The sequence below is a fragment of the Otolemur garnettii genome, unplaced genomic scaffold, assembly GCF_000181295.1.
Source record: "Otolemur garnettii isolate 467f Iridium unplaced genomic scaffold, OtoGar3 scaffold00141, whole genome shotgun sequence".
NCBI classification, from domain to species: domain Eukaryota; kingdom Metazoa; phylum Chordata; class Mammalia; order Primates; family Galagidae; genus Otolemur; species Otolemur garnettii.
In genome coordinates, this window is record NW_003852536.1 from 3,862,986 (window position 1) to 3,888,592 (window position 25,607).

General features: G+C 35.6%; 1 protein-coding gene across 1 annotated transcript in view; it reads left to right on the forward strand.

Annotated features, from left to right (window-relative positions):
• The window catches only part of AKT3 (AKT serine/threonine kinase 3), a 279,485-nt gene that overhangs the window by 108,060 nt on the left and 145,818 nt on the right, over positions 1–25,607 (forward strand). Inside the window, exon 2 of the mRNA XM_003798812.3 lies at positions 25,009–25,134. Within this exon, the coding sequence (XP_003798860.1) occupies positions 25,009–25,134 (126 nt within the window). The remainder of the gene's footprint in view (positions 1–25,008; positions 25,135–25,607) is intronic.

Consider the following 25,607-nt stretch of genomic DNA (forward strand, 5'->3'; position numbering starts at 1 on the left):
TACAAGGTGCAGAGAGTCATAGATACGGTATGTACTCAGCACAACTGGGTGCTCATTTATAGTTAATTTTAAAATAGAAGTGCTATTAAAGGTGATTTGAGATTCCTGGGCTTTTTAACAAGTATAATGTGGAATGTATGCTTTATGATCTAAATTAGTTAGAGTAGTCTTGGACTTGAAATCAGAAGAACTGGCCTTGGGCGTGTCCCTTTAAAACCCTAAATCTCGATTACCTAATCAGAGAATCATAATATCCTAGAATCTCAGTGTTGAAAGTGACCAAAGGTGTGCTCTACCTTTCACTCAAAACTCAAACTTTCTGTCATCTTGTCTTTGATACATGGCCATCCAGTGAAGGAAGCTCTGTATGTTGTTTCTTTCATCAGGTGCTAAAGCGTCGAAACTCTGAAGCAAGACATCTCTCCATTATTATTTGTAGACTGTGTACCATCTATAGGAGCATTGAATATTAGATGAGAATATTAAAACCTGTGAAAGCAAACCTATATATTTATTGTAAAAATGTCAAGTAATATTTTTATTGCAGGGTGTGCTTTTTAAACTAATGACTTATGTCAGAATTAGCTATCATTCTTAAAAATATTTTTCTGTGGTAAACTAAATTTTAAATCTCTGACAAAGTAAATAACCTTTGGAATCCCACTTACTTGTCAGATGGAGTCCGCCTGCGCTGCCAGTATTTTTGATACTACCCTAGTCCTTGAAAATTAAAAATCTTGACCCACAGTCTAAAAAGGCGCTGGGCAAGACTCGTCTTGGGAAGCTATTTAGATTACCTATTACCTAGTGTACAATAGTTGTAATAAAGAGATCTGAATACAAATTGAAATTTTATATGGAAGTCATATATATATTTTTGGACTAACACTAAGTACAGCATTAGTATTATTTTTAAATATGTTATGTGAAAGCTGTTCACTAGTATAAAACATGACGTGCTCTATGTACTAACAGTGAATGACAGGACCCAAATGACTTCTTCCTGGATGCCTTCATGTTTCTGTCCAGTGAATATGCAAAACATTAATCATTGTTTGGCAAGTTATTTTTAAACATATTTAGGGAAACACTCCATACAACTTTTAATTATGAGTATTTTTTCCGTTAAGATTAGTCCAGAGAACTAGAAATCTGTTTCTTGGCTCTCATTCCCTGTGCCTTCCCACTGCTCCCCCACCCCCGACCCCCAGCGTGGCTACATGATTTGGAGATACCAGTGATGTAGTGTTCTTTCCTGGCCCTTTCTAAGTGATGGGGATTCCCCTCCTGTTGTCAGGGGTAGTCAGCCCCTGAAAGCTGATTGGTAAATAAATATCTGATTCAGGGGCTCCTGGAAGGAATTGAGGAGGTGAAAGATGGAAGCAGCTGAGAAATAAAGAAGTGAAGCCATAATAATATTGTGTCAGTTGCCTCCAAGGGGAAAGGGAAGAAAACCTGGGAGGAAACTGAGGAGTTGGTGGTTAGAGTGAGCTTGGGAGATGTAACAGACATGCTGAGAGAGAGACCAGGTCTGGGAGAGGGAACGGCAGAGACAGACGTCAAACCTGGCACAATCCCTGAATAAGACAAAGGGCAGTGATTTTTATCACTTTCCAAATGTAATTTGCATAAGGTGTACCTATGCGGTTCATTTCTTGGGGTGAGAAGTTGGTATTATACAATGAACAGCCCTTTAGCTTCAGTGGGTCTTTGTTCCTTGAAACTACAAAGCCATAGTAGAGCATGAAGGTTGAGAACAAGTCAGGGTTACCCCTCTGGCTGAGGACTGCTTCTGAATACTGTTCTAAACATGACCTCTCCTCTTTTCTTTCTTTTCCACATCATCAGTGTAAAATACTAAGTAATTTTATTTTTAATTTCTTGGCTTTCTGGATTTGAAATTCTATGATAAGTATTCTTATTGCTTGATTTGCTTTTATTATAGAAATGAAAAGTTTGTCATCAGATAATGAATGCACTGCTTGACCCTCGGCTGCGGAAGTCCATATGAATGTTATGTTTTTGCATCTTGATGTCTTGGATCGGGTTTTACCATCATTGTTAGTACATCAATAGACTATTGCAACATTTTCTTAGTGATATGTCATCTTTCAACCAAATATTTTCAAGAATAACGTTTGGTACCTGGTAAACCTTTTATGAGAATGTCAATTATTCACATTTAATAAGAAAACAACTTGTCACTTTTGTGACATAATGAGCTCTTTTGATACATTGTAGGTAAATCAAAATAAAAACGTTTAGCAGACCTACTGTTATTGTTTCTTTAATTATGATTTATAAACATTTTCTTACAACTTTATTCTATCTAAATTTAGTTCTCCCCATAACCCCTTAGGTAAAGCATGTCGGAATTATGATTATATGTAGGAAGTATTCACTTAAAAACTATTTGTATTCTTGATAGATGCTTCTTATTAGAAACTTTTAAACTAGTACTTTTCCCCCTGTAATTTTTTGTATTTTTGTTGATATAATGCAAAATGATTCCAGATAATGTAGAAATTATTGATAGATTTAGGTAAGAAAAACTGTTAATCAAATGTTGTAAGAACATCTTTCTCTGAAGTTAAGCCCATCATTATACTACTATAATAGTATAGATCTTATGGTCACATCTCATTTACCTGATACTTAGGTAGTAAAACTAAATGGAGTGTTCAGCTTACAAGCATATCCTCAACTTAGTCTTTCTAAATAGAAACAAGTTCTTGTTTCTCCTCTAACAAGGACTTTTTATCATATGATGAAAAGCTCAGTCATTTGGTCACATTTGAACCTATTTCTGAACAATTTAATTAACAAGAATAATTATTATACAGTGTTACTGTGCACATTTTTGGAAAAAAATGATTTTTCTCTCTCTGTAAGTTGATCCTTTTTTAACACCAGATAGTGTCATGACCTTGTTAATACAGTAGCATTCACCTGGTTTGAAAGTACATATTCAGAATCAGACATGTGTTGCTGGTCATATGTTTCTCCAAACATCTGCATATGTCAAATCAAAGCTGATCTAGCATAATGAGCTTTTAAGACCCATGTTAATATTTGAAAAGGTTTAGTAAACTGTAAAGCAGTATACAAAAGTGAATATTTTTATTTCAGGTAAATTGGACATATGGCCTAATATTAGTAGCAAAGCCAAAAATGGAGATTTATTATAGAGAATTATTTGTGGTGCTTTGATGGTGCCATGCCTTGTGAATATAATCATACCTCATTTCCTGGGTGAGGTCACAATCTTCTACAGTAATATTGGGAAGTTATTACCATGGATAGATGTTTGTTAAAGACAGATTATTTCAAGCTTTAGAGGGGACGTCAGTAGTTCTATGTTGAGCTAATAAATCCTTAAAACATTTTTCTTTGTGTCCTAAAAATATGTTCTTTGCCATATATAAATTGCAGAAATTCAGAGCAATTACTTTACTCAACTTAAAATTTCTAGGATTCATGAGAGTCCTGGTGGATTATGTCAGAGTGTTTACAGCGCAGTTCATAGCAGGTAAACACCATTTTTTTTATCAAAAAGGGATACCGCTGTTATCAAAACAAATTTACTTCTCAATAAACTAATCTTACAATTTTGCCTATATAGTTTTTGGGTCAGAAAAATGTAATTTTGATAGATATTGTGCCTTGATTATCAATGCACCAATGTTATTGAAGTCTTTTTTCAAATAGTAGGCAGAGTTTTATAGAATTTTGAAGTAGACAAAAATAGTCTATTCTTTTTTTTTTTCTTTTTAAACAAATGTGAAAACTTTTTTTATATTCTCTTCTGGTACTTAGTATGGTGCTTGGCATGTGTACTTAATAACTGTTACAGAATTTCCTAAAAATTTTTAAGACACAAAGGAATTCTGCTGGACCTAGGTTTATTGATACATCCGGAGAAGAGTTACCTCTGCTTTAGGGGATGGAGAAGTAAAGTAGGTGATGTTAATGAAATCTCATTCTCATTGTGACATAGTATCTTTGAAGTTGATCAGTAGAAATCTTACCAGCAATCACAGTTTATTCTGTTGGAATTTTCAGAATATACTGTACCTTTACTTAGAAACACTCCACTGAACTAGTGTTCATTAGTTTTTTATTGAGTTAAAGAAAAAGCATTTTACAAAGTGGATACGTTGTTTAATTTTGTTTTGCATTTTACTAGATTGTAGTGCAAAACCAATAAATTAAACCTAGGCAATTCTGTTGCTAATTACACACAACTTCTCTTGAGTATCAGATATTCAAATCCATTTTATGAATATGGTAGAGAGAATAACAACTGTAAAACAAAGCAATGTGCATGTAAGTGACTGTTAGCGTGCATTTCAGAAAGGATAAATGCTCACCATATGGTACAATTACTGTGTCCAAGTTTTCAAATTAGCTTCTCTCATCCTCCTTATTACTGTCTTTAAAAAGAGAGGAAAAAACCCAACATGATTTATCTACTCTGCAGCAGAACTCTTGACGCAAAACAGCAGCCCAGTTCTGTCCAGTTTTTTTTTTCCCTTAGCATAATAGAGGCTGTCGGACTTTTTATACTAATTACTGTGTGAGCCTCAGATGAACCCCCTTCAATTCACAGGGCTTTGTTAAGGGAGGAGCTGTCAATGTGTCTGCCCGTTTGCAGCTGTGCTGTGGCTTTAGCTTGCTTAACATTATGCTGCTTTTTAGACTTGACAGAAGGGATTTTTTTTTTTTTTTTTTATTAAGGCAAAGCAGCCTTGTAGCGAAATGGTTTAAGCAGCTGCATTGTAGGGAAGCACAAAGAAGTTATTATTGTGTCTGTTCAGGGGGGTAGGATGGAGGGGGAGATATTCGGCTGCTGTTGATGCCGATTGTTGACTTGCCATCTGCCAGATAGGGAGAAGAAAAAAATGACAGCTCCAGCAGGGTGTTCAAGAGGTTGTTTGGAGAGACGCATAAACATGTGCAGATGTCGAACTGAATAATGGCTAGAACTTGAGACGGTTTATGATGCTGCTGATGTTTGTGCATATACAGAATGAATGTATGTGTGGATTTGGTTAACCAAGGGTACATACTAATTATCATTGTTTTCCTGCATGCCCCCCTTCCCTTATTCTGTTAATTAGTTTAAGGGTTCAGTACTTCCTCTTCCCTCCCTTGTTCATGTCTACTTTGAGAAAGCAACTCTTCTTTAAATGGCAATACAAACTTTTCTTCCTTCTCCATATAGACGATAGCTAACTTGTTTGGTGACTGTGAGGTGTAAACTGCTAACTGACATCAGGAGCTTTTGATTAAGAAGCCAGGCCGGTGAATTGCTATGATCTTAATGCACACATTAATAGTTTAATACTAGTTAGTACTTAAACTATTACTTGAAACTGAATTGATTTTATAGCCTACCACTAGGGGTGAGATAGAGAGTACTCAATTTGTTTTACTACTTAACTCCACAGTACTTAGAACTTAGATGCTCCTAGTTGTGAAACAGAGTTATATAGTAATCCATCCTCTTTTGATTAATACTGTTTTTCTCTTGGTTATTGTGATTCTATAAATGACAGGGATGTATTTTCATCAAGTTTTAATGAGTTGGTTGCATATTTTCTTCTGATCCAGTAGAGATTTGGTATTATCTGGAGTGTTTTCAAATGCCGTGATAATGTTTATATTTAGGTAGAAGTGAATGTTTATTTTAATGTCTGCTTTATTACTTTGACCTTAAGTAATTGAGGAAAAAACAGTGTTTTTAGGTAAAAATTTTCCATGGTACTTAATAGAACACCTAACGTTTTTGTAAAGTTTCAAAAACAATTGCAATGTGAATGGAATGATTTGAAAACAAAAAGAGAAATTCTGCTTTTTCTTTCCTTTTTTTTATAATTTTTTTTGTCATTAAAAAACACAAATATGAGGAGGATTAAAGATTATTTATTTTAACTCCTGGTAAGCTCATTCTTTCCTAAAACATTTAGGATTTTGCTGAATAATTTTTTTCTTGTGAGACAGAGTCTTACTTTGTCACCTTCAGTAGAGTGCCATCGTGTCATAGCTCACAGCAACTTGAAACTCTTGGGCTCAAGCAATTATCTTGCCTCAGCCTCCCAAGTAGCAGGGACTGCAGGTACTTTCCACAATGCCTGGCTATGTGTAGAGATGGGGTCTGGCTCTTGCTCAGGCTGGTCTTGAACTCCTGAGTTCAAGCAGTCCACCCACCTGCCTGGCCTCCCCGCGTGCTAGGATTATAGGTATGAGCCACCATGTCTGGCCTTGCTGCATAATTATGAAGTAGAAATGCCTAAGTGTGATTGGTAGGCTAGTGTGCTGGCAGATCTTTGTGTCTAGAGTAATGTCTTTCTGAAAGGATTAAAGAAAAGTCATCTGTCATTTTCTACTCTTCATAAAAAAAATAGAGGTTAGGTCAATTTAGAAAACCTTTCTGTCTCACTGCATTTTTCCTTTAAGTGACTCTAATCTGTATTTGATGAAAAGGAGAATCATCAATTACAGCGGATCTTTCCTTTGTCTTCTGTATTTATTTTTATTGTATATGGCCATGAACTTATCCATATTTTTATATGTAGAATTATGTCTCTATTTTTATAGTTTTATAGTCAGTCCTAATGTCCCTACTAGATTTAGGGACAAGCAACATGCCATTTTCCAGGCAGAAGAATTATTAAAGTGAGAACATGGTTTACCAGCGGTCAGGATATTAGTGAGTGGCCGACAAAAGCAAGCTTTAGGTCTGTGCTTTATTAATCATGTATTACTTCTTAGTCTTCAGAGCTGTTTACTAAATCTTAGTAACACAGGCATATATTAAGGTAATTGAAAGATTAAAGGCAGAGTGTCTTTGAAATTATACAGACTAGATTTAAGATGAGTGAATTTATGAAAGTCACTTAATTAACATAATTTTTTCATCTTTTGATAGAAGGAAAACAGTAACTGCTATTCAAGGATCTTATGGGGACTAAATGAGATAATACTGTATTTAGAATGTCCCGAAAGAATTCAGTGGTAGCGATTAGTAATTTTTTATCTATGATAGGCGTTATATGCAAGTTCTAGAGGTCTGTAGGTATTTCAATTGGAGTATTTATATAATGTTGTCTGACTATTATAAATTAAGAGTACAAAGTTCTAGAGGCCATTTAAGAGAATGGTCATGGATATAAAGTTGTTTTATTATTAGAGCTTTATATTTATTTAGTGATTTGTGATTATTTCATTAATCTAGAGTGAAATCAGTTTAAAGAGTATGTAAAGAAGTCTCTTGAATATAAAAACTTGGAGGTATGATATTAGTGGTTATTCAGTGACGATTTAATATTTTGTCATCTAAAACATATTTCTTCCTAATAATTCAGTATGACATTGCTGAGGAATCATTGGTTGTGCCTTTAGTATGAATTTCAAATTATTTTGGAGCTAAATTATTCTCTGTTATAGCTAATACTTAAGCTGATTTTTGATTGTAATTATTTTATTTATTTATTTATTTTTGTGACAGCATCTCTCTTTGTTGCGCAGGCTAGAGTACCATGGCATCAGCCTCGTTCATAAGCAAATTCAGACTCCTGGGTTGAAGAGATCCTTCTGTCTCAGCCTCCCAAGTAGCTGGCACTACAGGTGCCTGCCACAGTGGTCAGATAATTTTTCCTGAGTTCCTCAGCTCAAAGAGTCCTCCTGCCTGGGCTTCCCAGAGTGCTAGGATTACAGGTCTGAGCCACTGCACCAGGCCATTATAATTATTTTTAAAATAATACTTTGGAAGACTTATAGTTAATAAATATAATGATTAAAATGGACAAACAGCACTAAAATTAATGTTTCTTTTCCTTATGGAGTTTTAAAGCATTAATTGATCATCATGATTCTTTATTTTGCAGATGAAGAAACTGATAAAGTTTCTATAGGGATGGATGTGCTAAGATACGTGTGTTTTCCTAGAGGAGTAAACAGGGAATGGCTTTTGTGGATGTGAGGGAGTCAGTAAACTCAGTAGGGTCTGATTAATTCCTACACAGATAGAGGTGGTGGTTCTTAAAGGTTTTTCTTCTTCAACTGTTGTTTCTGTCAGTATTCACTTCATAAGATATTTTTTTAGTAATTTTGGTCAGTCAGAGGATGTTGCAGCTGTGAGAGCTGCCTAATTCCATATCTAAGAGTGGTTCATAGGACTGGGTCTAGTGATTGAAGACTTTTGTTTTGGTTTGAAAGAATAAATGGGTTACATTGGAAAAATAAGCCTCCCTTAGAATGTGAGAATACAGTGCTACTTTTATAGCAGGATGCGTTAATGCTGGATGCACAGGGTGCTGGACGCCAGTGTTCATACACAGAGAAGTGTGAACAGTCGATATATATATTTTTAATGGTATGTTTACCAAAAACAGCTTACAGTACCAAAGAAGTGGAAATAGCCATAGTGGTATCACAGATGAGGATGAAACTACTTAATTATGAGGACATTTTTACAAAGGAGCGAAACTCTAGTTAGTAAATTTTTAGAATAATTCAGAAAACTTTAGGAATGTCTAGCTTTAATGTGTATTTGAATTGTGCCTCCTAAAAATCCTGCATGAATAGTAATTTTTAAAAATATTGGCCAGTATGTTGAAAACAGAAGAGTATTTTGCTGTCTGACATATTCTTTAAGGCATCTTGCTAAATGTTTTGGCTTAAAATTTTTAATGTGTCTTAGTTTCAAGAAAATCTGATTAAAGATGTTGGTAAACTTGGTAGCACTTTTTAGAACAGAAGATAATTAAGATACAAAGGCAGGAAAGGCGTAAACCGTGAAGTTCGTGTATTTTTTTGGCTAAGCAAGTCACTTATTTGCTTGAGACTGGAACACAGCAGCAAAGTTCATATTTTATACTTTTAAGTGAAAGCGCACAGAACAGCAGCTGTTGTTTCCTGGCATCTTTCTGAAGAGATAGTTAAACTTAAGTATATATATTTATTATAGGAAAGAATTTTACAAAGTGACCTTCTTTCCTTTCTCAGCATGTGAAGTATATTCAGATGACTCTGTTAATTCAGTGTGCTTTTTGTTTCAGCAAAAAAAAGATTTGAAAGAGGAATTTTTTCTTTGACCTTAAAATATCTGTGGTACTACATACTTTAGGCACAGTAAAACTTTTTAATTCTAATAGTACAAATTTTAAAAACCTAATTCACTCCAAATTATATCAGATAACGGCATAGTTCAAGAGTAGGGAATTATACCATAATGTTCTAAAAGAGCAAGAACTTTTCTGAAAAGTAAACACAAAATCTAAACAAAATAACATTTCCACTAAATGGCAATCAGTTTGAACCATGTTAGGTTTTGCTGTATAAAAGTAGATTTGTTATATAGCTGCTTGTAATAATTTTTATCTCCCTTCAGTAGTTCACTCACTGTGGATAGCTCTATCTTAGTTTTTTCTTTTGGGGTAGGAGACAGAGTGATGTGAAGTTTAGACTTGGATAATCACTAATTAACTTACACATAAAGCTCTGACATGAATATTAGCACTTACTCTTAAAGGTCTGTCACACTACTGGATTAGGGATTATCAGTGTTTTGTACATCCAAAAAACCTTTAATAAGTGAATGCCAGAACACTTTCCCCCTATTTTTGTGCACGTTGACTTAAAGTCTAGGATTGATAATCCTTATGGCATGTAAAGATTCTTCAAGTGAGTGCTTTGACCTACACTGCCAACTTGTCATTTGTATTACATTATTATATTAAGAAATGAGTGGTTTTTAACAATTGAGGCTACTGGTATTGGCTGCTTTTCAGAAGAGACCTTGTGAGTCCATGTTAATTTCCTTTCATCACTTTATCTTTGCTGAAAGAGTGTATGTTCTGATGTCCTGCAGTTTTTACAAAACACATTATTCTACAGGGAGCATTAAATCAGGAATTTAATACAGTATTTACACAATGTAGAATCATACCATTTTTTATTTTGTGGTATTTTGGATGACTTCCATGATCGTGAGGCTTCAAGGCATTTTCCTTCCTGCTGCCTTGCTTTTTAAGAAAATGCTTTTGAAGTTATTAGAAACATTTGAAAACAGACTATTATGTTTGTAGAGGCACAGATAAGAGTGGGAAAGAGCTGTTCTGGTGTAATGAGCAAATATGCCCATTTCATTTAAAAAATTCTATTTTTATTAGAATTGTAGGTAAGGATTGTTTTCTGATATTGCTATGTGTTAGGTAATACTGCCCTCAGAGGGCCAAGGTAAGTAAATTCATTTTTATCATTGAAAAGCAGCTGTTCTGGTATCCGATCTCTAAGCTTTCTTCCAGGTGAAGAATGGACTTCCTCGAACAGTTGGATGGCATTTGATTTGTGGTTGCATTTCTTTGATGTCTTCTGTTCTTTTAAAATGTGTGTTGTATCCGTGCACTTCAATCTGATGACAACATTTAAGGACATTTAGTTGTTTTCTAAGAAAATATTAACAAATGACTGGTCACAAATTGCCAAATTAGATCAGTTTAGAAAGATGGTAAGAAAGTTACCTGGGAAGTTTAGATTATTTTACTTGATGTGCATTCCTTTTTGTGTCTTTAATAGCAGATTTTCTAGTACTCAAAATTATCTGATACTATATTTTTGAATATAGAGCAGCCTTCATCGAAATGGAAGCATCTATTCTCTTCAGTTTTATAAACCTAGGCATAATCACATATTTCAGTATGATTTAAATCAAGAATAATTTACTTCACTGACTATAGGATAGTTACAAAGGAATGTAAATATCCCCAAAGTTGAACTATACTAGTATTCCTGACTACTTGTGAAAGCATAATATTGTTGTGTGCTTTAATGTCTCTCAATTCAGAGTATTTGGGATTAAATGATGATGAACAAATATTAATGCTACTTTATTTCTGCATAATTATTGTCCCAGTCTCCCAGAAGAGGCGGCTGAGGCACAGAGAGATGAGTAGTATGCCCTCTGTGTTTCACATGGCTACTGAGTGCAGACCTGCGTTTGAACCCAGGCATCTAGCTTCCAAGTGTGTGCACCAACCACTGTCGTGTACCACTTTGTTGTTAAAGCCTGACCGCTGTGGTGTGGTAGGATTTTGTCCATTAAGGTAGATCTCTCGAATCTCAACTCTGCCCTTTGCTAGCTGTCCCAGCGTCTCAGGGGCTCAGCCTGGCTATCTGTGAGAAGTGAAGGTGCCGCCGCACCAGTCGTTCTCTCAGTGATGCTGGGAAGTGATCCCTGTGGGTGAAGTCTGAGCACAGTGCGTGGCTAAGGACATTCACATTTCCTTTTCTTTCTGGCTTTCACCACTTTATCCTTTGACCATGTACAAGATGCAACTTTATCTTTTGACCATGGTACAAGGTGCAACCAGTACACTGTCTACAAATACCAAAGAGGGAAGAGAGAAGTTCTGGAGGTCATAGACTCCCCCTAATGATAATAGAGTATGGTTTGATGCAGTGTTATTTCAGGGTCACATACTACTGGAACTTCATTTTTTTTTTTATAAAATAACTGTGTACTTTAACGTGTTTATGGGGTACAATGTGCTGATTTTATATACAATTTGGAATGCTTACATCAAACTGGTTAACATAGCCTTCACCTCTTTTCATTAATTGTTGTGTTAAGTCATTTATTCTCTACTCTTAATAGATTTGACACATACCCTTACATTACGCACAATAGGTGAGGTCCCACCGATTAGCCTCCACCCACCCTGTACCTCTGCCGCCCTCCCCCTCCCCCTCCTCTTCCTTCCTTCATTCTAGGCTATAGTTGTGTTTTATCATTAGTATGAAAGTATGGGTGATTATATATTGGTTTCATAACAGTACTGAGTACATCGGATACTTTTTCTTCCATTCTTAAGAACTTCACTAAGAAGAATATGTTCTAGCTCCATCCATGTAAAGATAAACTTCATTGTAGAAAGACTCATTGGTGAGAGATTAGAACCCTATTTAGTCTGTTAATTTTTCTTCTGTAAAGCATTGATTTTTAAAATAGGGGCGAGGTTCATGGGTAGGTTTAACCATCTGAGAGTTTTTTCAGATCAGGCCTCCTCCTAATGAGTGAGTACTAGAGCCTTCCCTGCACACTCTCAGTTACTGCCGGAGGGAGATGGCATCACTGTATGTCATACTCATTGGATGATCTAACAGAAAAATGGATGGAGCCATACAGAGTGTCGTATAGTTGAGAGGTCTCTGCTTGAGGGAGCTTTTCTGACATGGGTAAAGTCTTCCTTTTGAATAGTGGTACCTTTATTTCTCCCTCCATTCATGGTTATTGCCCACCTATTCTGTGATAATTGCTAGAGACACCTGGTCAGCCGGTCAGCGTTACGGACTCCACTGCTCTCATAGTTGATACTCATTCACGCTATTCGCTGCAGTGTGTACACAGTGTAGGATGTTGCATTATTTAAGTATTTAGATAGTGTGCTGTGGTAAAAGGGAAAATATTTAGCGTAAGGGAGTTAGAAAATTTCTAATGAGATTACCATTTTAATTGGTCTGTTTCTTTGTAATAGTTTAAAATTCTATGGCTACTCTTAATGTTGCGAGAATAGAACAAGAATGATTTTGTGTTCAATGCAGTGTGTGAAATTGGAGACTTTCTATAATGCAGAAAGCAGATTAAAAAGAAAGCTCTGCTTTCACAATCTACAAGGGTATAAATGTAAGCAAAATAATAATTTAGCTCACATTTAACCCAGCAGGGAGTGGAGTGCAGATTGAGTAATTTGAGTAATTCTCCACAACATATCTGCTGCTATGTAAACTCATCTCACAGTTTATTCTTCATTAAATTGCCAGGATGCTATTTTTCTTTTGGCTAGCTTGTTTAGATGCTTTGTTTTCTCTCTCTCTTTCTCTCTCTCTCCCTCCCCGCACTCACTTTTTCTTTCCCAGTAAAACTTGATACTATAACTCAATTCAGGTGTTATTGTTTTCAAATGAATGATTTTAAAAGTGTTACTTTTTGGTTTAAAGTGTAATGTTTCCTAAAAACAAAGGATTTGATTAACTAATTTATAGAATATCATGGAACAAATACCAGCATGCTTAATGATACGTAGCAATTATGCAGTTTCTTTTGAAAATAAGAAAATTAGAAAACAGTTGAAGTACTGACAGAACAGCCATCCTGAGATCTCAGAGAGGTTGGCATTCTAACATCTTGTGATATTCGGTGCATAGGTGTTTTTCTCATCATTGCTTTGCCTTCAAAGCAAAACATGGACTCCAGCTTTCTTTAGGAAGCAGATATGAAAACTATACTTAATATAAAAATGACAAGTTCATGCATTATGCAGTAGAAGAAAAATTTCTGAACCATAATATACTTTTCAAAATAATCATGAAAGAGCATATGTGGTAAAGCAGAGGAATGTGGGTACATCTGGAAAACTTTTGAGGCATCTTGGAAACACAAAATGAAATCACTAAAATTGTAAGCACCTTCCATGTGGCCAGTTGCAGTGCCAACACTGACCAGTCCGAGAGCAGACACACATCTCAGTGACCTCTGCAATGACCCAGATTTCACCTGGGTAAAATCATCATAAAGAGAAATTTGAATGTTTTGAAATATGACCTCAATCAGTACTATGCAGAAATCAATGAGAGAAGAAGACAAGAATCGATAGTATCTTGGAATCTGAAAGGTAAAGGTAGCATCAGAAACTGTTACTGTGCATCTGCTCGCGCTGTCATGAGGCTTCTCAGAGGAGTGGGTGCGATGCCTTATCTTCGAATCAGCATAGTAGCCAACCAGAGTTATCTTCATAGGAAATACTGAAGAATCATATGCTGATATTCCTCCTGGCCCCTTCCCCCACAGTTGGGCATCAGACCAGCTAACATTATTGAGCACCTTTTCCTCAAGTTACATAGGATGCTATTTGGAAATGCCAAGGGATAGGAGATGCTGCCCTCTCTTAGTCTCAGCATGACATTCTAGATCAGTAAGAATGTTTAAAGAAATGAGAGAATTTTTCATTTTGAATTTTAATCACTCGGGGGTCGCACCCCCTTTTCTTGAGTCCTCTGTTCTCACAGCTGCTTACTAGACTTAAAGATCTGTGAGGTCAGGGACAATGCTTGTATCATTGATTGCTGTCTTCTTGTTGCTTATATATATATTCTGGCACTAAGAATTTTTGAACGAATGAATCTCTTGGCAGCTTATTTTCTTCAATTCTAAGTAAAATGTTTACAGAAGCTTATTCTGTGATCTGTGGTGCTCTTGAGCAGCCCTTAAAATGAATGAGCCGAGCAGGAGTTTGTAATGCTTTTGGGATGTTTTGTAGACATCCCTCAATTTACTATCAACATACATCCAAAGCTAGTTGATGACAAATGGTCAAAGACGTTGCATAGGTATCACAATAGAATTTAGCACTTGTAATTTTCTTGAGAGCAAGGAGAGAATGTATTTGAAAGTTTCAGTAAAAGGGAATTGATAGTTCAGTTCTTGAAAATCTAGATTTTTAGATTATGTAATCAATATATATTTAATGATTACCTGCAATATGCAAAAACACTTTCATTTTATAAAAATTATATTTAGTATTATCCCTATACAGTTGAAAATTACTTGCTAGTTCATTGCAGTGTAGGTAATATGAACAAAATTCTTCAGGGTTATTTTCAAGACATCTATAATAAGATGATTATAATAAGTTCAGTAAGAAATACCTACCTTTTCCTCCCTGAGAGACATTAATAGGCTTCCACGTAGAAATAATCAGGCCTCTCAATATAAAAATGTAACAGGTAGTTTTAAAGACTGTAAATGTTGTATTAGATTAATCATCATGTGTTTCTTCAATAACTATAATATGTTTAGTTTTAAGACATTTAAGATATATCACACAATAATGAATTATATGTTCAATATTAATTTGTGCTAATATTTATTTATGAAATCTAGGGGCAAAAATATACTGCCATATTTTATTTTAGGTAATTCATATGTGTAAATTTGGTTGTTTATGTCAACAAGCAACTAAATATTTACTATATTGTGAATAATGAAATGAAATAATTACACTAAAAATTACATTAAGCTATTTTCTGCCTTAGGTAAAATTGACCCCTGAAGACTTTTATTTAAGGGTATTGCTGAAGATAGTTTCTTAAAGCATGTAAATTTATTTTTACTGAAAGCTTACATTTGGCTTAAAGCTATTGAAAGTTCTACTGATGTTTAGATACTGGATAGCATTTTCATTTCTTTATATAAGATATGTGTTTTATATATCTGCTAGTAATAAGAGCCAAGGAAACTTTTTTCCCGACAGGTAAATTTATTAGTAATTATTGCCCTATTTATTTAAATGTTTCTGAATAAGTATAATACTGATTAGTAGAAAATTTAATGTGTGGTTTATTGATAGTTTATAAATTATACTATCACAAGTGGGTAATGGTTTCATGTAATAGTACCAAAATCTAACATTTGATAAAATGCAAGGTAATATTCCAAGTGCTTTTATATTATGTCCTTAGGCAAACCCTTCAGGTGGGCACTGTTGTAATTTCCGTTTTTCAGATCAAGAAACTGAGATGCAGGATCTGAACCTGATCTGTGTGGCTCCGGAATCCGTGCTCTTAACCCCTGCATTGTTTTCGCTAGAGGACTTTAAGGATGAGGTAGAGTAGGAAAGAAACTGAAGCCTAATTTGAGAAGTTTATTGACCACATACTGATCAGATTGATCACAACTATTGGTTTTACCTTTTATTATACAGTGTAGCATTTGTTTGAAATCAGGTGTCATTAATTTTGAAAATGTGGCCATGTGCCTTATGATGGTGACAGTATGGCCAGCTTCCTTTTTGTTTAAATAGCTAATATCTCATCATCTCATCTTAAAGGTTGTAGACTTTTTTTCCCCATAAATACATGCATTAAGTGTAGATACCATCTATTCTTTTTTTTTTTTTTTCTCAGAGATGTGCAAATAATAATACATGTTAAAAACTTGGATTGTGGGCTGAGTACAGTGGCTCATACCTGTAATCCTACTATTCTGGGAGGCTAAAGCAGGTGGATTGCTTGAGCTCAAGAGTTTGAGATCAGCCTGAGCAAGAGAGAGATCTAATGTCTAAAAATAGAAAAAAGCTAGCCAGGCATCCTGATAGGTGCCTTTGTTCCCAGCTACTCAAGAGATTGAGGCAGGAGGATTGCTTGAGACTTAAGAGTTTGAGGTTGCTGTGAGTTATGATGACACCATAGCACTCTACCCAGGGTGACAGAATGAGATTGTCTGAAGAAAAAGCAAAAACCAAACTTGGATTGTGATTAAACAGGGAAATAAAATATAAAAGAACTCAGCATTGGGCTGTGCCTGTGGCTGAAAGGAGTAGGGCGCCAGCCCCATACACCGGAGATGGCAGGTTCAAACCCAGCCAAAAACTGAGCATTCTCAGGAGAGCTAAGCTTATGATTATTTTAGCTTTATGATAAAACAGTAATGCTTCTTCCTGACATACATGTGAGAATGCTTCCCATCCTCTTCCTTATGTAGTGATTAGCTTTAAAGCCTATGGTATAACAAGTATGAGTGGCCATTCCTAATTTGCAAAGATGTATCTATTAGAAAAATCAGAATTTTTCTGTGTAGCCATTGGCAATTAGGGTCATTTATTTTCTTTGTGTTTTATCTTAGTAAAGTAGCATATCTTAAAAAATAATGATTAAGTGTTGTATCTAGTTGAATTCTGAAGATCATGGTTTTATATTTTTATGGAGACATTGTGGTTTGTATACATTACTTTTCAACTGGATTGTGTATGTATTTGTTTGAATAACATCTTAGTTAATCTACCTAATTATGTTTTTATCATACTGTATAGTGGTTGAAGGCAGGCCTACATAAATACATGAATATTTCTACAGCATTATCAACCAGTACCTACTTCACATCTAACTCTCTGCCTCTCATAAATTAGACTGAAGATCAGGTTCTAGAACACAGCCTAGGCCTTTCTAGTCCTGTGTTAGACCTTTCTGATACCATGATTTTCCTGTTCCACTCTGATGTCGGAAGATGTCTGACATGTTTTAATTTGTGCCTCTTGTTCCATGACAAGCAATTAATGACAATGCTGAGTACATTCTTTGTCCCTCAAACACAGATGATCACTGGTTAGAAAAAGAAATAGCCTATCAATTTTAAAACCCTACCGTTACTTCCAAATTCACAAAGTGTACGGGAAGAGTGGACAGAGCTAACCAGTGTTGTGAATGTTACGGATTTACAAGGAGGTTCTACAAATGGTGGAAAAAATTATTCTTATGGAAGTTGCAGTTGTGAATAGCTACGTCCTTTACTGGTTAGGTAAGAAAGAGAGTGGAGAAAAAGTGCAGATACACCTTGCTTATGGGAGAAATCTCATCACTCAGCTTGTGAGCAATGTGAGCAACAGAAATTCAAGGAAGAGGGGAAGACCATCATCATCTGACCCTGAGGAGAGGCTAACTGGGAAGGTGACTTTTATAGTGCAAAATGAAAAAAATTAGCAAAGATTGTATGGTTTGCAGCAGACGTAGTGAGAAAAGTGGAAGGAGAGAAATCATTCTTGAATTCTTGATCATGAGACATGCAGGAGGAATCCTGGACTTCATCCTAGAGATTGCTTCAAAAAGTATCACACTTGGGCAGACACAGTGTCTCTTTCAGCAATTGGGAGGCTAAGGCGGGTGGATTGCCTGAGCTCATAGGTTCGAGACCAGCCTGAGCTAGAGCAAGACCTTGTCTCTAAAAATTACTGTGGCATGGCCTACAGACACATGAAAAAAATGCTCAATATCCTTAATCATCAGAGAAATGCAAATAAAAACCACTTTGAGATATCATCTAACTCCAGTAGGCTTAGCCCACATCACAAAACACCCAAACCAGAGATGTTGGCATGGATGCGGAGAAAGGGAACACTTCTGCACTGCTGATGGGAATGCAAACTAATGTATTCCTTTTGGAAAGATATTTGGAGATCACTTAGGAATCTCAAGGTAGACCTGCCATTTGATCCTTCAATTCCTCTATTAGGTATATATCTACAGGACCAAAAATCACTTAATAACAAAGATATTTGCACCAGAATGTTTACTGACACCTAATTTATGATTGCTAAGTCATGGAAGAAGCCCAAGTGCCCATGGACCCATGAACGGATTAATAAATTGTGGTATATGTATGCCATGGAATACTATGCAGTCTTAAAAAAGATGGAGACTTTACCTCTTTCATGTTTACATGGGTGGAGCTGGAATCTATTCTTCTTAGCAGAGTATCTCAAAAATGGAAGAAAAACTATCCAGCATAGTCAGCCCTACTATGAAACTAATTTATAAATACCCACACTTCCATATGAAAGCTATAACCCAACTATAGGCCAAGATGAAGGGGTAAAGAGGAGAGGGAGGGGAGGGGAGGGGGGAAGATGGGTAGAGGGAGAGTAATTGGTGGACCACACCTACCGTGCATTTTACAAGGGTACGTGGTAAATCTACTAAGGGTAGAATATAAATATCTTAACACAATAATTAAGAAAATGCGGTGAAGGCTGTGTTAACCCGTTTGATGAAAGTATTTCAAATGGTGTATAAAACTAGCACATTTTACCCCATAATTGCATTAATGTACATAGCTATGATCTAATACAAAATTAAAAATAAATAAATAAAAATAAAAATTATTGTGGCGGGAGCTTGAAGTCCCAGCTACTTGGGAGGCTGAGGCAGGAGAATTGCTTGAGCCCACAAGGTTGAGGTTGCTGTGAGCTGATGCCACAGCACTCTACAAAGTGAGACTCTGTCTTAAAAAAAATAAAAGTATCACTCTCAAATTAATCATAAGAAAAATAAACAAAAACACTTTAATTTTATGTAACCTAAAATAGATACTAAAATCATTAGGTAAGTTCATATTTATGTTTTTTCTCTTTGAAAACTATAGGATAATTACAAGTAATCCACCAACGTTTTTCTTGGCCAAAATAAGAGCCACGGACTATGTGAGTGGCAGAGAAATCGGATTGGAAAGGGTTAAAATGGAATCAGATAGTCATCTATGTAATTCATTGTGAAGCCACAAGGGTGAATTATTTCTAGGTCTTTTCTATTTGCGTGTCTGAAGAAATCGAGATATTCCCTAGTTATTTAGGATGAAAGACCATTTGCACATTTTATCAATCATTTTAGTCTATAGACAAAACACTCTCTTAGCTTCTGTTTTGTGTTTCTGTTTCTATGACTTCAACTTTTACAAAATCAAAATGTGTGTCTCAGTAAAGTATTAATGAGTAATGAAATAAAGGTTTTATTTATGAAGTAGTTTATTTGATGATTGTTAAATAAAAATGCAGTTTGACGTAAACATCAAGAAATGAGCACTGCCAACCTTGTTGGGGAATCCTAAGCTGAGTGCATAGCCTTCCTGATAAAGACGATCCGTTTGAATAGCCTGTCGGAATGTTTTAGATGGAACCTGAGTATGAATCTAAACTCACAGGGTCCCGTCTCAGCTTGTTATTGAAGTATGAGCCTGGGAGCTGAGATAAAATAGTATTTGTATTCAGCTGCGGAAATTCAGAATGTTTTCTACAGCCAGCATACGTTCAAAACCATTGAGGTTATTTATTTGTTTGTTTTTTAAAATTACAGGAATTAAATTATTAGGTCAAATAAGAAAGTTGCAAAGGTCCAGAATCTTAAGTTATTATGACTAAGTAAAACTGTGGACTCTAGTACTAAACAGCCGCTTCTAACCTCACAGTTCACAAGTAGGGTTCTCTACCATTTGTAGAAGTAATGTGGATTTTCCCCTTTGCATTCATAAGGTATTAACTATGAGTCTGTGTCCTCCCATGACAAGAACTTAATGAATCAGTAATGCTTTTTACAGTGCTTAGAAGCTGTATTGGTTTCCTTGGGCTGCTGAACAAATTACCACAAAGTGGGCACCATAAAACAGCAGAAGTTTGTTCTCTCCACAGTTCTGGAGGCCAGAAGTTAGAAATCCAGGTGTCAGCGTGTTCACACTCCTTCAGAGGCTCTAGGGGACAGTCCATTCCTTGCCTCTTCGGGGAATTGCAGACACTCCTTGGCTTTTGTGCTTCATCTCAGTCTTTGCCTGTGTGGTCACGTTCCATCCTCCTTTAGTCTATGTCCAGTTCACGCTTAATAAGGACACTTGTAATTGGATTTAGGTCTCAGTGGAGTAATCGTGGAGAAGCCCCTCTCCTGAAAACCCTTAGTTATTAATAATGTGTTTTGCCATAGAAGGTTGTATTCAGTCTTTTTTACCATATAAGGCAGCGGTTCTCACCCTGTGGGTTGTGACCCACAGGAACTGTATGTATTAAAGGGTCGTGGCATTAGGAGGGTTGAGAACCACTGATGCAAGGTCATATTCCCAAGTTCCTGGGATTAGGTTGTATATGTGCACACATCATTTGTAGGTCCACCATTCAGTTCATGACAGAAGCAAAATCCCAGAATTTTTGTTGGGATATATATGTATTTTGGGACTAGCACAGCACACTTGAAAGTAAATATAGCCTCTAGCCAGTGTCTGAGGAAGGAAACAGAGGCACTTGTTAAGGGAAGCAAAAAGTTGAGAAAAGGTGGTGTTGAAAATCTGAACACTGTTGCGGTTGAAAATCTAAACTGTTGTGATTACAGTGCTTGCTGAAGGTTTTTCTTGATAAGGCACACAAATTTTGGATTTATATGGGTGGATGTCCATGGAGTAACCTTTTTGGAAGACATGGTGGCCTATACATTCTGTTTTTTTTTTTAAAAAAGAGATGGAGTTTCACTATGTTGCCCAGTCTGGAGTGCAGTGATAGTATCATAGCTCCTTGTAGCCTAGGCTGCTGAGTTCATCTAGCCATAAGCAATGCTCCTGCCTCACCTTCCCTATTAACTAGGATTACAGGCATGTGTCACCATGACTAGCTAATTTTTCCATTTGCAGAGATAGGGTTTCAATAGGTTGCCCAGGCTGGTTTCTCAGCCTCAAGCTTAGCGTCCTGCCTTGGAGGAGGCTAAGTGCTAGGATTACAGGTGAGAGCCTCTACGCTGGGTTTAAGTATTTTTATTTTGGACAAGATGTTCTATTATAATGAGGCTGTCTTACAAATACCATGTTTAAAATACAAGAAAAGGTCTGGTGATAAGGAGAGCCTTTGTTCTGGGCAATTAGCCCCATAAAAGCCAGAACTTTTTATCCATGTCTTTAAACAACCTGAGAATAGGCTCCTTATCTGATAACTGCCTCAACTACTGAGCTAGTTGATGAAATTATTTGGTTTCTTTTCTGGACCCAGCTGGGAAAATTACAGTGGGGAACCCCAAGGCTGCAGAAACAGTTCTACCACTGTGTCCTGCCAAAGTATCATTAAAAACTATAACTTTTTTTGGACTAGGAATCTCCTGCCGCTCCCATACTAACAGTAAAGGTTTTTTGTTATATTTTTGTTATAGCTTGTCAGGTAAAACTGCTTCCTCATTCGACTTCAGAACTAGAACATGAATATTCAGTTAGGTCAACACATCAGCTATTACACGAACATTACTTCAGAATTTTAATGGGATTGTAAAAATACAATTAATTCTTCATGGAAATATTTAATGCCCTTCTCCAAATGTTTGTGGGCACCTAAACTCTGATGTAATTCTGGAAAAAAAGTAAGAGACCTTGTCACCCTTTTTGAGTCCACTGTTAACATCTCCAGTATCTAGAAAAAATTAATTAATGAAATCACTCAACCATCTTCTCAGAATGATATTTTCATATGATGGGTGAAAATAACAAGAAAGGGGAAATGGATTAGGGGTCTCCATCGGAAGTTTGAGATCCACGTGTGGTATAGTATGACAGTGTAAGAACTGATCAGTGTAACTGACTTATTTGAATATTATTAATAAAATTGTGTGAAAAATAATACCTTGTTTAGCAAGGAGACTTGACTTTTTAATTTTTCTTCTGTGTGGATGAGTTTCTCCCTGTTGGTATATAATGCATTACATTTAAGAGATGCATAATTTATTTTTAAAGAGCTTTTTATCCATCAGAAGTCCTGCTATAGACCACATAAAACATTTTAAATATCCTAAGATTTTTTTTAACAAAATAGATAACACCATAGATTTATGGTGGTGATGTTTATGTGTCTTTTCCTCTGAAAATGTAAATACTTACAAGGTAAATGGAAATTATGCTTAGAAATGGAATTTTGATTTTTATTTCTTTTGATTTCACATTTAAATAATTGCATTCGGTACTATTTTAAAATAAGAGATGGTATTATTCCATGTTTTATATATGTGTGTTTCAAATGGATTTATCTCATTACTAAACTATTAAACTATTACTTGTTCTTTAGCTTGACAGACTTACAGCATATTGTATCAAAATAAATCTCTTATTGCAGTACATTTGCGATCTAAATATTCGTTATCAACATGAGAACTAATGATTTTAAATTTCATACAGGATTACAGAAGTGAAATGGAAAAATATAATGATAAAGGTAGTCAAGCAAGGAACTGTTTCATTTTTTAAAATGGAAATTGTGAATTTAAGCATTCTAGTTTTATATATTTGACTTGTTAAATTGTGTTCCCCACCATCAGGGCCAGCCATAACTTTTGCATTAAAAGAAAAGTAAGCAGCAGCCCATTTTCTCCCCTTGTTTGTGGGGACAATGTTCATGTTCACACACATACCCTCCATCTGTTTAATAAATTACGATTGAGCGTTAAGTGGCAGGCACTGCCTTGGGCATATAGAATGTATCACCGTAAGGAAGAAACTGACAATATTTGCTGGCAATGATGAAGATCAAGCTTTTAAGCAAAGATCAAATTTTGGCAAAGGTGTGTAAAAGATCCATTCAAAGTGCAGTGTAGATCAATGGATTTTCACATAATAGTACAGAAAGTTCACGGCTAAAGTTTCAGATTCTGTATTGCAGCTAACCTTTTAGAAGCTATTCCTTGTCAAATTCTGGTGTAGTATCAAAGAAGGGTATCCGTAACTATATAAATAATTTTTTCTTCTTCAGCTACCTATCTGTTTCAGCTACCTATCAATTTTTTTCTCCCTATATTTTAACTAAAATAACATTCTGCAACAGTTTGAAGACAGAAGCAGAGATGAGAATTATGCAAAGTAGTGCTGCTTTTTAACCATTTTTTGTTTGTTTTAGAAAGTAGTTAAAACTACTTGTAACATGCAATGAATTTATTATTTGTAAAGGAACTGACATTTTTATATTTTCTTATTTTCAATCCTAGTATAGGCAGTATTATAGATACAATCTGCATAAACAAAAGCTCGTTGGGATTGTCAGGAATATTTAAGGATGTAAAGAGGTTCTGAGATAAGAAGCTTGAGAATTTCAGATTCAGAGCAATGAATCCACATCTGAAATATATCTTGGGTGAGATTGCCTCTTACAGTAAGAGACGTGGACTTTACTGTAGAGTCACAGAATATATTGAGCAGAGAAGTGATAAAATCAAAGTGGTACACACACAAAGAAGGTTAATCTGGACATGAGATACGTTAGGATGGAAGGGGGATTGAATGGAATGGGAGAAAGCAGTCAGTGCATCAGCAGAAGGCAGATGCTTGGTGTTAGGGACCGCTTGAGGGGATGCTAAGTCAGAGACACCTGTGAAGCTAGTCCTTGCCTGGCTGCTGATGGGTAAGAACAGACAGCAGTCAAATGTTAGGTTTGAACGTGGGTCAAGAGAAGAAGATGTTTTATAGGGAAACTTGAATTGTTTTCAATTTTTTCTAGTTCTGTGAGTAAGCATTTGAGATTTAATAAACCAAAAAGAACTGAAAGTGAGACCAGATAGCCTTCCAGCTCCAGTGGTATCATGGAGCACCTCTGTTGCTTACAATTAGGAGGAGTCCTTTGTTAGGTAAGCAAGTGGTAATATGGTTGTTAAAAATGTGTACTTTGGTGGTGAGGTGATAGCTTACATCAAAGTCTAATGACATATATTTATTGACTCTTATGTTCTTGGCCCTGTGCTGTATTTCTTAACAGTTTTGTGTGTGTGTGCATGAGTTTGTGTATGGTTTTAAGCCCCATTAACCCAAGTGCTTTCATTTTCTTGACTTATTTATAGCATTATACAAAAGGTTATTTTCCTATGAACAATGAAATATTGAAACAACTTATATCAAGATTCAATAATGAAAATACTTTTCTTTTTTAAAAAAAATGACACACTTGGCTTGGCACCTGTAGCACAGTAGTTACGGTGCTGGCCACATACACTGAGGCTGGCAGGTTTGAACCTGGCCCAGGCCAGCCAAACAACAATGACAACTGCAACAAAAAATAGCCAGGTATTGTGACAGGTGACTGTAGTCCCAGGTACTTGGGAGGCTGAGGCAAGAGAATCACGTAAGCCCAAGAGTTTGAGGTTGCTGTGAGCTGTGACGCTACAGCACTCTACTGAGGGCGACATAGTGAGACTCTGTCTCCAAAAAAAAAAAATAAAAATAAATAAATAAATAAAAACGGCACACTTAGTACTTGATACGTGAAAGAGAAGCATCTATTTCATACCCCTCCTATGAGTGTTTTCCTTCAAAATTCATTGATACTGTGTAGATGATTTACAAAGGCTTTTTAAAACAGCTGAAAATATGCTCTAACAACCATCTGATAAAATGAAAAACTGAACAAAATGTGTACTCAGATGAATGATTCTCTGAAGGAATAATGGTGCAAATGAATTATCAAAGTGTGAAATCATTAAAAACAAAGCATGTTTGGGTTTTTATTGAATCTTAATTGTAGGCTTATGTATTTTCTTTTGTAAGCCAAGTTAAAAGCAAATTGCCTAACTAAATTTTTGGAGGCCAGTGTTGTAGGACATATATTGTACCATAATTTATTTTTCACATAAAAGCTGCTGTTCATTTTTTTCAGCATTAACATGCGTGCTTTCCTCATGTAGGAGAATATATAAAAAACTGGAGGCCAAGATATTTCCTTTTGAAGACAGATGGCTCATTCATAGGATATAAAGAGAAACCTCAAGATGTGGATTTACCTTATCCCCTCAACAACTTTTCAGTGGCAAGTAAGTTATAATTTTGATTCATCTTCTGTTTATTTATTTGTATGATTCTGTGTGTCAGACATCTTAGGATACGTGAGAATCCTATGAAAAGTTCAGGTTTATATTGAATAGCAGAGACCTTTTCAGCTTTGGTAGAATTTCACTTCCTTAGCATTGGGAATATCACTAATATGTGCTCTTACACAATGCAGTGTAGTTAAATATTTTTTATATATAGAACTTGAATGTGATAAATAGAATTCCCCAAATATGTACCTCAAGTTTTTCTTTATAAAATGTAAATGAAGACCTTTGAACTTGATTGCTAGCTTAGACTTAGCTGAAAGCTGTTGCAGTACTTAGTGCCTTTCTAGTCAGTTTCCTATTACAATATTCTGATTGTAGGATGAAAAACAAATGATTTACATCAGAAATATTTTTCCGGGAATAGTTTATGTTTATAGTTCAGTTTTTCTTACAACTATCTAATAAAT